Source organism: Anoplolepis gracilipes, chromosome 17 (assembly GCF_047496725.1).
Source record: "Anoplolepis gracilipes chromosome 17, ASM4749672v1, whole genome shotgun sequence".
Classification (NCBI taxonomy): domain Eukaryota; kingdom Metazoa; phylum Arthropoda; class Insecta; order Hymenoptera; family Formicidae; genus Anoplolepis; species Anoplolepis gracilipes.
Window position 1 is genome coordinate 2,619,845 of NC_132986.1, and position 10,791 is coordinate 2,630,635.

At 28.6% G+C, this 10,791-nt stretch overlaps 4 protein-coding genes across 6 annotated transcripts; 2 read left to right on the top strand and 2 right to left on the bottom strand.

Moving 5' to 3' along the window:
* The first annotated feature begins 849 nt into the window (after positions 1-849).
* Positions 850-5,691, top strand: LOC140675175 (HEAT repeat-containing protein 6). Of its 2 annotated transcripts, XM_072909334.1 has the most exons (13): positions 850-887; positions 1,011-1,325; positions 1,503-1,751; positions 1,836-2,069; positions 2,157-2,982; positions 3,055-3,344; positions 3,433-3,774; positions 3,863-4,110; positions 4,201-4,420; positions 4,681-4,758; positions 4,872-5,078; positions 5,155-5,271; positions 5,381-5,691. In XM_072909334.1, exons 2-13 carry the CDS (start codon positions 1,146-1,148, stop codon positions 5,552-5,554), a joined length of 3,165 nt encoding a protein of 1,054 aa, XP_072765435.1. In that variant the 5' UTR covers positions 850-887; positions 1,011-1,145; the 3' UTR covers positions 5,555-5,691. The 2 variants fall into 2 exon arrangements, with proteins under 2 accessions (XP_072765435.1, XP_072765434.1); XM_072909333.1 differs by having other exon boundaries at positions 856-1,325.
* A 40-nt stretch (positions 5,692-5,731) lies between these two features.
* Positions 5,732-6,915, bottom strand: LOC140675176 (PRKR-interacting protein 1 homolog). The gene is made up of 3 exons (XM_072909335.1): positions 6,710-6,915; positions 6,405-6,584; positions 5,732-6,275 (listed from the first exon to the last, which is right to left on the bottom strand). The coding sequence occupies exons 1-3, from the start codon at positions 6,806-6,808 to the stop codon at positions 5,874-5,876; spliced, it is 681 nt and encodes a 226-aa protein (XP_072765436.1). The 5' UTR covers positions 6,809-6,915; the 3' UTR covers positions 5,732-5,873.
* A 233-nt stretch (positions 6,916-7,148) lies between these two features.
* Dctn2-p50 (dynactin subunit 2) lies at positions 7,149-9,425 on the top strand. Its single transcript, XM_072909634.1, has 9 exons — positions 7,149-7,320; positions 7,411-7,482; positions 7,548-7,687; positions 7,760-7,871; positions 7,961-8,115; positions 8,208-8,445; positions 8,508-8,684; positions 8,762-8,864; positions 8,936-9,425. The coding sequence occupies exons 1-9, from the start codon at positions 7,285-7,287 to the stop codon at positions 9,112-9,114; spliced, it is 1,212 nt and encodes a 403-aa protein (XP_072765735.1). The 5' UTR covers positions 7,149-7,284; the 3' UTR covers positions 9,115-9,425.
* Positions 9,426-9,553: 128 nt separating this feature from the next.
* Positions 9,554-10,788, bottom strand: Rpl27 (ribosomal protein L27). Of its 2 annotated transcripts, none has more exons than XM_072909641.1 (4): positions 10,752-10,788; positions 10,002-10,234; positions 9,726-9,862; positions 9,554-9,644 (listed from the first exon to the last, which is right to left on the bottom strand). In XM_072909641.1, exons 2-4 carry the CDS (start codon positions 10,218-10,220, stop codon positions 9,596-9,598), a joined length of 405 nt encoding a protein of 134 aa, XP_072765742.1. In that variant the 5' UTR covers positions 10,221-10,234; positions 10,752-10,788; the 3' UTR covers positions 9,554-9,595. The 2 variants fall into 2 exon arrangements, with proteins under 2 accessions (XP_072765742.1, XP_072765743.1); XM_072909642.1 differs by lacking the exon at positions 10,752-10,788 and adding an exon at positions 10,670-10,692.
* Positions 10,789-10,791: the final 3 nt, after the last annotated feature.

Genomic DNA, 10,791 nt, shown 5'->3' on the forward strand with positions numbered 1-10,791 from the left:
ATTTTATAAAAACTTTCCTCTATTCATTGGAATACATTGTAATTAACTTTGGTAAACACAATATTTCTTGACATTATTCCAAATCTACTCCAAAAAAATTGATTTTATTTGTTATATTAGACATATTTTGTATTTATTGAAATATGTGAAATATTCATTTAGGTTATTTAAAATCTATGAACACAGAATTTAAATTTCTCTAGTATGTTATATATTTAAAAATATATTATTATCACAACTAAAATATGAAAAACATTGACGCTAAAAAATTGCAATGAAATTAATAACAATAAATAATTTCTAATCCAAAGCAGAATATTATATGTGACCTAAATCATCTCAATTTAGTATTATATAGATGTCTGCATATAATTAATATGATATACATATATAATAATATAATATAATTTAACTCAAAATTTTTATTAAAAATAGTTGAATGTTAATTGTTATATGTCTTTTTTATTAATGTTATGATAAATAAATTATGTATTATATTGAGGGAAATAAAGTATAAAAATTTTGCAACTAATTGTACAAATAATTCCAAAGATAAATATTGAAATAAAATGACACAATTTTTTAATAACTTTGTATTAAATAAGAATATATTTATAATTTTTTATATATACAGAATTTTTTTTTAATATTTTTATAATTTTTTTAATATTTGAGAGACTAAACATTTTAAATATTTAAAATTTTGATAAATGATTTCTGTTTACACATTACAAGTATTAAAATTAAATTATTATTTAATATAAATTTAAAGTATTGAAATAATTTTCATCACTGTTCATATCACGTGGTAGCATGATCATTATATGCGCATGAGCAAACACAGTAGCGCATTTAGTTAGGTTAAATCATTCAAGAGACATTAAATTGTAGGTTATTATTAAATACTAATTAAACGCGATTTTTTAATGCGAAATTATTTATTATCAACTATTCAGTAAATTATGCAATTTACTAGTTCATTAATCGTTACGTATCTTACTCTGTTACAGTATATCAAATAATATGTCATTTTTTAGTTCTCTCAAGTGTTGTGTATAATGTATAGTACGTATAAAAATTACACAAATTAGTTAATTTGTTTTCCGAGGTAATAAATTTATAACAATACGTGTATAATATATGAAATGATGGCCTCATTATACATAAGTCACACAGCTAGTGATACCACAACAAAGTTTTTTTCAATAATTGAAAGATTGTTGTCATTAACTAGTTCAAAGCTCGCTGACAAAAAACAAATCAATACATGCTTAAACGATCTCAACGAATTGGATTACAGATGCCTCAATATTATAAATAATGATGTAAGAGATATTCATATTTAGTGATAAAATATATTAATGTCATATATGATTATATTGACTATATATCATTATGACTTTATTATGTTATATTTTATTATCAATTATATATATATATATATATATATATATATATATATATATATATATATATATAATAAAAAATTTATCTATTTGTAGGCTGTATTATTGTTGGTGAATCAGCTTTGTGTTACTATTCTACCAACAGAAACATCCTTAGTTCAAAATGCTTGTAAATTTCTATATAATTTAACTCAAAATAATATCAAGCTGCATGGCCGGACTTTTACAACTTGTAAACGATGGATTTTAGAAGCATTAGAATTTTCTGAACCACTGGCACAAATTGATGTGTTAATTGCTATAAAAAGTTTTCTACACGCTGGATATTTTGATGACATCAATCATGTTAGTAGATGATTTTTGTCTTCCTGTAACAAACACATTATTAAATTAAATTGTTATATCAAAATTAAATGTTTTATGTTTCAGTATGCACGTCTGTTACTCAGAGATAAGGGCTTATTAATGAAACATTTAAATTCATCATGTAATGCATGGTCTGAAATAAATTTCCATGCACTTGGATGTTTAGAAGAAATTGTGGTAAACAAAAATAATAGTAATCATATATTGGAAGAATTCATACATTTGATAAAAGATATCATTTTTAAAAATCTGTCTCTCTCACCATACAGCAATGATGATAAGCTTTATTATAGCAAAGTATGTAATATATATTTTATATATAATATACAAAATTTGTTATTTTAAATTATATATTTATTATTATATTAAGTTATATATTTGCAGAGTATATACTTGTGCTTGCACATTTTGCATTGTATAATTTTGGAAAAATTAATTCCTAATTCCTCTGATCTTGTTGGAGAGATATTAGGAGTGGTGCAAGCATTCTTATTTCATGGTATTAAAGGCTACACAGTCATAAAGCCACAATTACTTCGTCCTGCAGCAATGAATCTACCAGAACGCATTCATGTGGTTCCAAAATGTAAAAATCTTAAAAATCACAAAGCAAAGTCGAAGAAGACACCTGCCAAGAAGACTGCATCTGATGTAGAAAACAGTACTCTTCCAGAACATAGTGGAATTTCCAAATATTCCAGCGATTCGGATACATCGGATACAGAATTTAATAATTCCGTCCATGTAGATTCCAAAGTAAGATTGGGAGCTGTGCGTTTATTGCAGACTCTCATAGAAATTAGTCAAAGTAGAGAGATTTTTGGATACTGGCCACAAATTGTAGCAACTGGTTCACGAAACGATGCACGAGTATTAACGAGAAGCATATTGGTGGAACCTATATCTAAAGTTAAACAAAATGTGTTAAATATATTAACTGAATTGTTGATAGGTGCTAGACCATTCTTGATACATGCAGAAGATACCGATCAAACTTCCTTCATCACATTTTTTGGCACAGTATGCTTAATGATCAAAGAATTACATTTTACATTATCGTTAATTCTGCTTACTGAGAAAAACGTAACTGTGTTAACGCATGCATTAAAATGTATAGCAGCTCTTGTACAAGGCACACCATATGAACGTTTGAAACCGGGTTTGGCTACTAAATTAGTAAGGAATTTTAGACCACACATATTTCATAAAGGTATATATCATGTTGTTTATTATACGTAATTTTTAACCCATTATTGTTATTATAGCTCAATTATTTCCACAGATCCAACTGTACGAGTTGCAGCACTGTCCATTTTTGAAGCATTTGCTTCCAGTGAACCTATTACTCAGGAAATATTAAGCATATTAGCTAAGCAATCTATAGGTGGTACAGAATTAGGAAAATTACAATGTGATACTGGTTCAATTAGCGATGTTGGAACAGAAGAAGAAGAAGAAATAGATATTGAAGATATCAATAATTCAATAGACAGTTGTAATGAAATTAAAACATCAAAAGATGAAAGTGTCTGTTTGTTGATTCGCGTTTGCTTAGAAAATATATCTAATAAGGTACATACAATTTTTATTTATAAAATAAAATTTTATAACTAAAACAGTTACCAGTTAAATTGGAAATTAATATTTTGTTTTATTTTAGACGATCAGTACACCTGTACGGCTGCAATCTTTGAAACTTATAGGAAGATTGGCTTTTAATACAGGAAGCCTCATATTTCCACATTTAGAAAAAGTGACTACAATCTTAATCTCGGTTATGGAGGACTCAGAAAATCAAGTGATATTACATGCGTGTCGGGTTTTAGAAATTATGTCCGGTTGTCTCGCAAATATCGAGACCTATCATAATGATGGTATACTATTTTGGAACATTATATTTGAATCTATGGTATCACTCGTACAGACATCGCAGACTATTTTGCGAGAAGCTGCTTGCGATTGTCTAGGTAGTATAAATGGAACTGTGTTCACACAATTATCGGTAAGAAGATTGATAAAAAAAAAGATATAATTTACATTTTTATTTTACACTAGTTTTCTCACATAATTATTTTTGTGTATATTTTCAGAGACAAAGAACTATAATAATAATTACAATACTATTTGGAGCAGTTCGTGATGAAGAAAGTGCCGTGAGAGCAGCTGGCTTACGTGCATTAGGAATGTTGGTAACTTTGTCGGCATTGGAAGATGATACTGGCTTCCTTATGGATCTGGCCGATATAGTTTGTCTGGCTCTTGATGACAAAAACCTCGGTGTTCGCGTGAAAAGTGCATGGGCATTGGCAAATTTGTGTGATTGTTTTTCTAGACAAAAGTCTGTCGTTTATTTTTTTCGTTTTAATATCTGTTATGTTTTTAATGATATATATTTTTTTTAACTATATAAATATATTTTTTCACACAGACAGCAAGATGAAATAGAACCACTTCCTTTAGAAGTTTTGTTACCCAAATTATACCATATAAGTGTCAAGGCTGCAAAAGATAATGATAAAGTGAAATGTAACGCTGTTAGAGCAATTGGAAGTATTTTATATTTATGTCCACAAAAGCACATACTTTCTGATGCAACATTAGGATTAAATGCACTTATTAAATGTGCTGTCTTAGGAAATGATATGAAAGTAAGTTATAATTTTAAAGATATATATTAATTCTCATAATATATTGCAACTTATAATAAGACAATTATATAATAATATAATATAATGAGATAATTAAATTTACTTGTAATTAAAATGTGTGATTACATTGATTCTCTATAAAATGTTATGCTTATTCAGAATTTGTGACAAAGAGAAAAAGTAGAAAAAAATATCTTGTAATAATATTTATAGATATTTATTATTAGTAAAGATTTTTCTTTTTTAATTTATAATTTTAGGTACGATGGAATGCTTGCCGAGCCTTAGGATTAGTTTTAAGCCAAAACCCAGATGAAATATTGCCATCTTCTTGGAAAGTATGTATTTGAAAATATGTTACACACACACACATGTATACACACGCACACTCACGTAAATATATATTCAATAAATTTATTTGATACAAGTGTGAAACTAAATATTTTTATAGGATGAAGTATTTCCAGCGCTTTCCACTTTGATATGTGATAGTCCTAACTTTAAAGTGCGCACCAATGCTGCATGGGCACTATATTCATGTAATTGTTATGGTAAATATACTGTAATGTTGTGGAAAAGTATTGTATTAGCATTTGAAAATGCTCAACATGTCCCAAGCTACGTTGAATATCCGCATCGAGATGCACTGATTCAACAAGTAAGTGCTTTCGCACACAATATATTTCTTTGATATTTTATTAGTCATATATTAACATAGAATATATTTTTTTTAGTTGTGCCTTACTCTTGGTCGCGTTGCCGCCTGTACAGAAAAATCTGAGTTACAAACTCTTTCGCTCGAAATTGGCGATCATGTAGAGGAAATTTCTAATATTATGAAGCAATTTCAGGTATAGTATGTGTGTGTAACATAAAGTATATTCATTAAATAGGTCAAGTATGGGTAGGTATGAGAACAATGATTTTGTAATTTTCATATTTTAAATATTTTTGTTATAGGAAACTGTCTTGCCTGAGAAATTGGGAGATTTAATCAAAGCAAAAGCCCAGTTGGAACAACTAATGAAGAATACATGTTGTATCGAAGAACAACGAATTGCTCAATCTTTGGCAAATATATTTGAGAGAACTAATCGCTATGATAATTTAGATGTTAATACACCTACAATATAAGATTGTAAAATATAAGAAAGTAAAATGTCCTTTTTAAAATGTAAAATTTTTAAATATTTATTAATATATTTAAAATTTATTTTTAAAAAGATCTTAATAACACAGCCATATTTACCATCAGATGTATGCAGATATGTAAATAATATATACATGGAATTTGTATTATAACTAGAAAGTTATAATTCTAATCAATGATAATTATTCAAACAAATAATGTGAATGTCATATTTCGATTATACATGTAATTTTTAATCTAACAAGAAAAATTATAAATATTAAAAAATGTTCATATATATTACTGTATATAATGTATATTTTGTCATGTGTCATCTTTATATTGAATGTTTTTAGTCGTTTGCTCTTCAATAGACACTTTTAAAGTATGTTCCTGATTTTCTTCTGTCTCTAATGATGGTTTCTTTTCTGTTGCTACTTTTGCTTCACTTTCATCTTTAGGTATGCTTATGGAACTTGTAATATTTTCTTCATTTACTTCACTATTTTTTACAATAACATCAGTTTCTTCATCTTCATCCGAACTGTCCTCTTTGCTGTTTTTTTCATCCGTAATAGTATTATCCCTCTTTGCAATTTTTATTTGTTTCCTCTGCTTGCGGCCTTGTTTTTTCCTTAATCTCTTAGCACGTCTTTTCGATGTTGCTTCTTCTGCCAATCTTTTATTTTCTTCAAGCTTTTGATGATATTCATCATCCAAAAGTTCCTAAATTATTACAGAATAAAAAGAAATGTCTTTAAATCAATAGAAAAAATTTAATAATTTTTTTATGCAAAAAAATATATATATTTTATAATAATAATATATATCAATTTCTTTATGCACAGTAATTACCTTTTGCGCTTTTTCTTGAATAAACTTTTGTCGCGCATATTCTTTTCGTCGTAAATGTCTATACACGTGAAACTCTCCGCTACCTGCTCCAGCACTGCTACCCATAACATTGCGAACAAATTCTGGTACAGAGGGTGTATTCTTGGCTTTTGGACGTTCTGGCAATATAACGGGCTTATCCTAACGTGATTAAAGGAAGTAATGAATTTTTATTTCAAGATAATTCGGAAAAAGAAAACGGTTTTACGCATGCAAAAATAATTAAGTTTTTTTTTCTTCGAATTCCTAAAATACATAATACTTACTGCATTTTTCATTAACTTCATTAATTTTAATCTTTGCAGATCTACGGCTGTTTTTGCTACTACAGGTTTTTCTTCGTCCTTCTCTTTACTATCTGACATCTTTTTACTATTTAAGTAGCCAAATGTACAATAGTTTTTTCGTATTTTTCTCTGTGTAAATTCTTTGCGTAAATTTATTATTTGTATATATATGTACAGTGTACAGCTGATTGATTGATTAACCATAAACCATGTATACTCTTTTAAACCTAGATGGATTTTTACTTGTTCGAAAATGTACTTAGTCGAAGTAGCTTTCTATTGACCAATCAGAATAAAAGAAACAGAGAGACTTTATTCTGATTGGTCAATTACACGAGACCATTTTTGTTTGCTAATTTTTCCAATTGTCGGAGATGGCGACGCTGTTTCTACATCTCTTTGGAATTAATAACCTTTCTATGTTTAAGATTGTTCCAAGGCCACGTCGGTGTTGATTTCAATCATCGATGTCAAGTCAAAAACGATACTTTACAGTTTTTGATAACGTTTCGCAATATTTTTGAACAATTTACGATATAATCGCACAATAAAAAATGGCAGATCCTAAGTACGCCGATTTACCTGGAATTGTGAGTGCTTTTTATGTTCTTGTCTACTTGTCATATTTTAATATGTCATATTATGTCACTGATATGAGTCAATACAAATTCTGTGTTTAGGCATACGATCAGCTTGATGTCTATGAAACGAGTGATTTGCCAGAATCAGAGCAAATGCGAATGTACTGTGAGGTAAGTTACATGTACCTGCATTACATATAATATTCAGTCTGTTAATTGATGATTAATTTATACAGGAGGAACCTGATAGCTCTTGTGTCGAGCAGTTACACATTAGTGCTAAAGAAGCATTCAATAAATTTAAGGGCAAACAGATTGTTGGAAAACCTGTCGATTTCTCAGATCGTTTGTCTAATAAGCCAAGGACAGGATACAAGTAAATTTTTAAATTATTTTAATTTCATAAAATTTAATATAAATATGATGATATATAAGAGAGCATTTCCAGATTTGGAGATTGGGAACTTGTCAGTGAAGGTGAGAAAGAAACTCCTCTTCAAAAATATCAACGACTACAATGTGAAATTAAAGAATTGTATGAAGAAGTGAATGAGTTGAAGGTAAATTATTATAACATTATCATAAAATAAAAGTGCTAAAATTTTGTTTTATTTAATAATATATACGTATATGGTGGTAATATGTGCAGGAAAAATCCAAGGATGAGATAGAAATCAAATCTGCAAGTGAGATTATTTCTCAGGCACAGCAGATAGAAAAACAATTGGTCTCTCTAAAACTGGAAGATTGTCTAGGACCCGATATTGTTGCGAGTTTATCAGATCCACAAGGCACAATGCTTAAGTATGGCATTTAAAAATTATCATCTATATGTATATGAGTATATAATTATTATATAGACATTTTCTTAAATAATAAATATATTAATATTCTAGGCAACTGATATCACAAATAGAATTATTTAAGCAAACTAGCATGCCTCCATCTAAATCATCAGAGGATAAGAAGACAGATGAATCGGTTGAACAAGGTGTTCTTAAATATCAAATGATGTATTTCCCAGAAAAAGCAAGAATGCAGGAAGCTGCTAGGATTGCACAGCTTGAACAGAGACTTTGCTGTCTAGAAAGTCTCATAGGGACAAGTAACGATAAACTTTCTAAATTCTCACAGGTAGGATCATGTCATAGGTATTTAAGTTTTAAATAGATTTATGAAATCCTCTTTTTCCATAGAATCTTAAGTGTGATGGCATAATGGAAGCTGTACAAGAGCTAGAAGCAAAGACTTCATTATTAGATGTTAATCAATTGGATACCATTGAAACAAGATTAGGCACTTTAATTTACCGAATGGATAGCATTGCGCAGAAAAAAGCGGCAGCGGAACAAGATTCGGAACAAGAGCAAAAGGTAATATATCATATGAATATTAAAATCAATATTACAATATTATATTTTGTATAAATATATTGTGTAAATTTTCCTAGATCTCAGAGATGTATGAAATCATGAAAAGAACAGATGCTATATCACAAATATTACCACAAACAGTAGAAAGGCTATTGACGTTGAGTGATATTCATCAACAAGGTAAAATTACTTAACATATGTATAAATGTGTGTACGAAGAATATATTCTAAGAGAATATGTCACATCTTAGCTGCTGCCTTCAGTAAGTCTTTAATAAGATTAGAAGAATTGCAAGCAGAAATCTCATCGGGATTAGACAGCAACAAGTCTCTATTGAAAGGCGTACAAGAAAGTTTCGCCTCTAATATGGAGGTTATAAAAAATAACATAGCATTGCTAGATGAACGTATTAAGAAACTTAAAAAGTGATCAAAATAGAAGTATGAAATCAAGTTACAAGAATATTGCTATTGGTACAATTTTCTAAGATTATTCATAGCATTTATACACAATCCTATTTTATGTTGATATAGTTTATTTAATGTAATTTATAAATTCTACTTGCTCTTTATACACACGATTATTTTGTCATTCTTATACATTTTGCAAGCATAGTATCTGATTTCTAAGATGTAGCTAAAAATAATGAGCCTACTTAAATCATTTAATATATATAAGCATATAACTTCGTATGTAAAGTATGCAAACTTAAAATAAAACTGGAACTTCAATAAAAAAAAGTTATAACTTATTTATTGAATAATGTATGATGTAGTTAATTAAATTAAAAGAATAAATGATAATTAAAAATATAAAGGTTTGGTATATTTTTTTTAAGGATAATGCATGTGATAGAAAAAAATGTTCATTTCATTTTACATCTGTTTATCAGACTTTTATTTAGAAACAATTAGAATCTTAACTTCTGGAAGAACCACTTGTTCTTACCATTTTTGTACCTAGAACAATGAGTGAATTTAGATATTATACACTAAAAATATAGATATTACAATGATATATCAGAATACTGAATTACATACCTTTCTTCAAATTTGACACGTGTCTGGAAACGAACTTTCTTGCGTTTCATTGGGTCCTTAAGATCTTTAGGAGCTACTTTATCCAATTGTAAATCTACTGTGTATCTCGTCGGCATTAAATGGTTGTAATTTAAAATCTAAAATATTTTACATAAATATAAAATTATATAAGTTTCACAATTTATATATAAAAAAATTTTAAGACATTAAAAAGTCCTACCAATATTTCATAATAAAAAGTTTATAAGAAAAAATTAAGAAAAATTATAAATTTACCTTAACAAAAGGCTTGATTTTAGAGCGTTTATGCAACTTTCCCTTGCCCATTCTTTTATGGACTTTGCGTGGATATCGGTCGATGCCTGCAACCATAGCATGTCCATACTGTTTTTCTGCAGTTCCATCATCATAGTTGCGCATGACAATAGCTTTTCTGCCTGCGTACCGGCCACTGAGGACCAGCACAACCTTTCCAGTCTTCATAATCTTCACCATCTTGGCGATATATACTGAAAGAGAAAGAAAAAATATAATCACAGAAAAAGGATTTTAAAAATAAATTATACATATGCTCTAATCATTTTCTCTGTACAATTTAATAAACTTAGCATAAAGTATTATTTTTTTCTTTCTAAAGAAAATGTTATCAAAAAATATCTCCGCTAACAATGTAAATATTTTGGATTTGAGCGCAATGTAATCACTCATACTGTAAATCAAAATTTGCAGTTGTAAAAAAAAAAAGCGAAAAGCGTTATGTCATTCTGGAAGAATAATATAATAATTGCAAAAATTGATCGAACGATCAATGCTATTGACAAATGTGACGTTCGTGGTTAGAGTTAACCTCGCAGTTTTGTTCGTCGACAAGTGTCTTTGAAAAAACCGAGGAATCGAGTACGAAATCGTACGAGTAGAGATCACCTTGCTCGCTAATTACATACAAATGCTACAGGGATGCAGACAAAAATCCCAAATTCGCGATGTCTAAGGATTTAATTCACAATGTAAACGAGTCTCACGCACCTCACGGTTCGTCGTACCGGATAAAAGGAAGTTAACCTTA

Coding starts and splice junctions, on each gene's coding strand:
- LOC140675176 (XM_072909335.1), bottom strand. CDS start 6,808: ATGTCAGATAGTAAAGAGAAGGACGAAGAAAAACCTGTAGTAGCAAAA. Junction 6,585..6,709: donor TGAAGTTAATGAAAAATGCA/GTAAGTATTATG, acceptor TAATCACGTTAG/GATAAGCCCGTTATATTGCC. Junction 6,276..6,404: donor TTCAAGAAAAAGCGCAAAAG/GTAATTACTGTG, acceptor GTAATAATTTAG/GAACTTTTGGATGATGAATA.
- LOC140675175 (XM_072909334.1), top strand. CDS start 1,146: ATGATGGCCTCATTATACATAAGTCACACAGCTAGTGATACCACAACA. Junction 2,070..2,156: donor ATAAGCTTTATTATAGCAAA/GTATGTAATATA, acceptor ATATATTTGCAG/AGTATATACTTGTGCTTGCA. Junction 3,775..3,862: donor CTGTGTTCACACAATTATCG/GTAAGAAGATTG, acceptor GTATATTTTCAG/AGACAAAGAACTATAATAAT.
- Rpl27 (XM_072909641.1), bottom strand. CDS start 10,220: ATGGTGAAGATTATGAAGACTGGAAAGGTTGTGCTGGTCCTCAGTGGC. Junction 9,863..10,001: donor AAATCAAGCCTTTTGTTAAG/GTAAATTTATAA, acceptor AAAATATTTTAG/ATTTTAAATTACAACCATTT. Junction 9,645..9,725: donor CGTGTCAAATTTGAAGAAAG/GTATGTAATTCA, acceptor TCATTGTTCTAG/GTACAAAAATGGTAAGAACA.
- Dctn2-p50 (XM_072909634.1), top strand. CDS start 7,285: ATGGCAGATCCTAAGTACGCCGATTTACCTGGAATT. Junction 7,688..7,759: donor AAGCCAAGGACAGGATACAA/GTAAATTTTTAA, acceptor GAGCATTTCCAG/ATTTGGAGATTGGGAACTTG. Junction 8,116..8,207: donor CCACAAGGCACAATGCTTAA/GTATGGCATTTA, acceptor TTAATATTCTAG/GCAACTGATATCACAAATAG.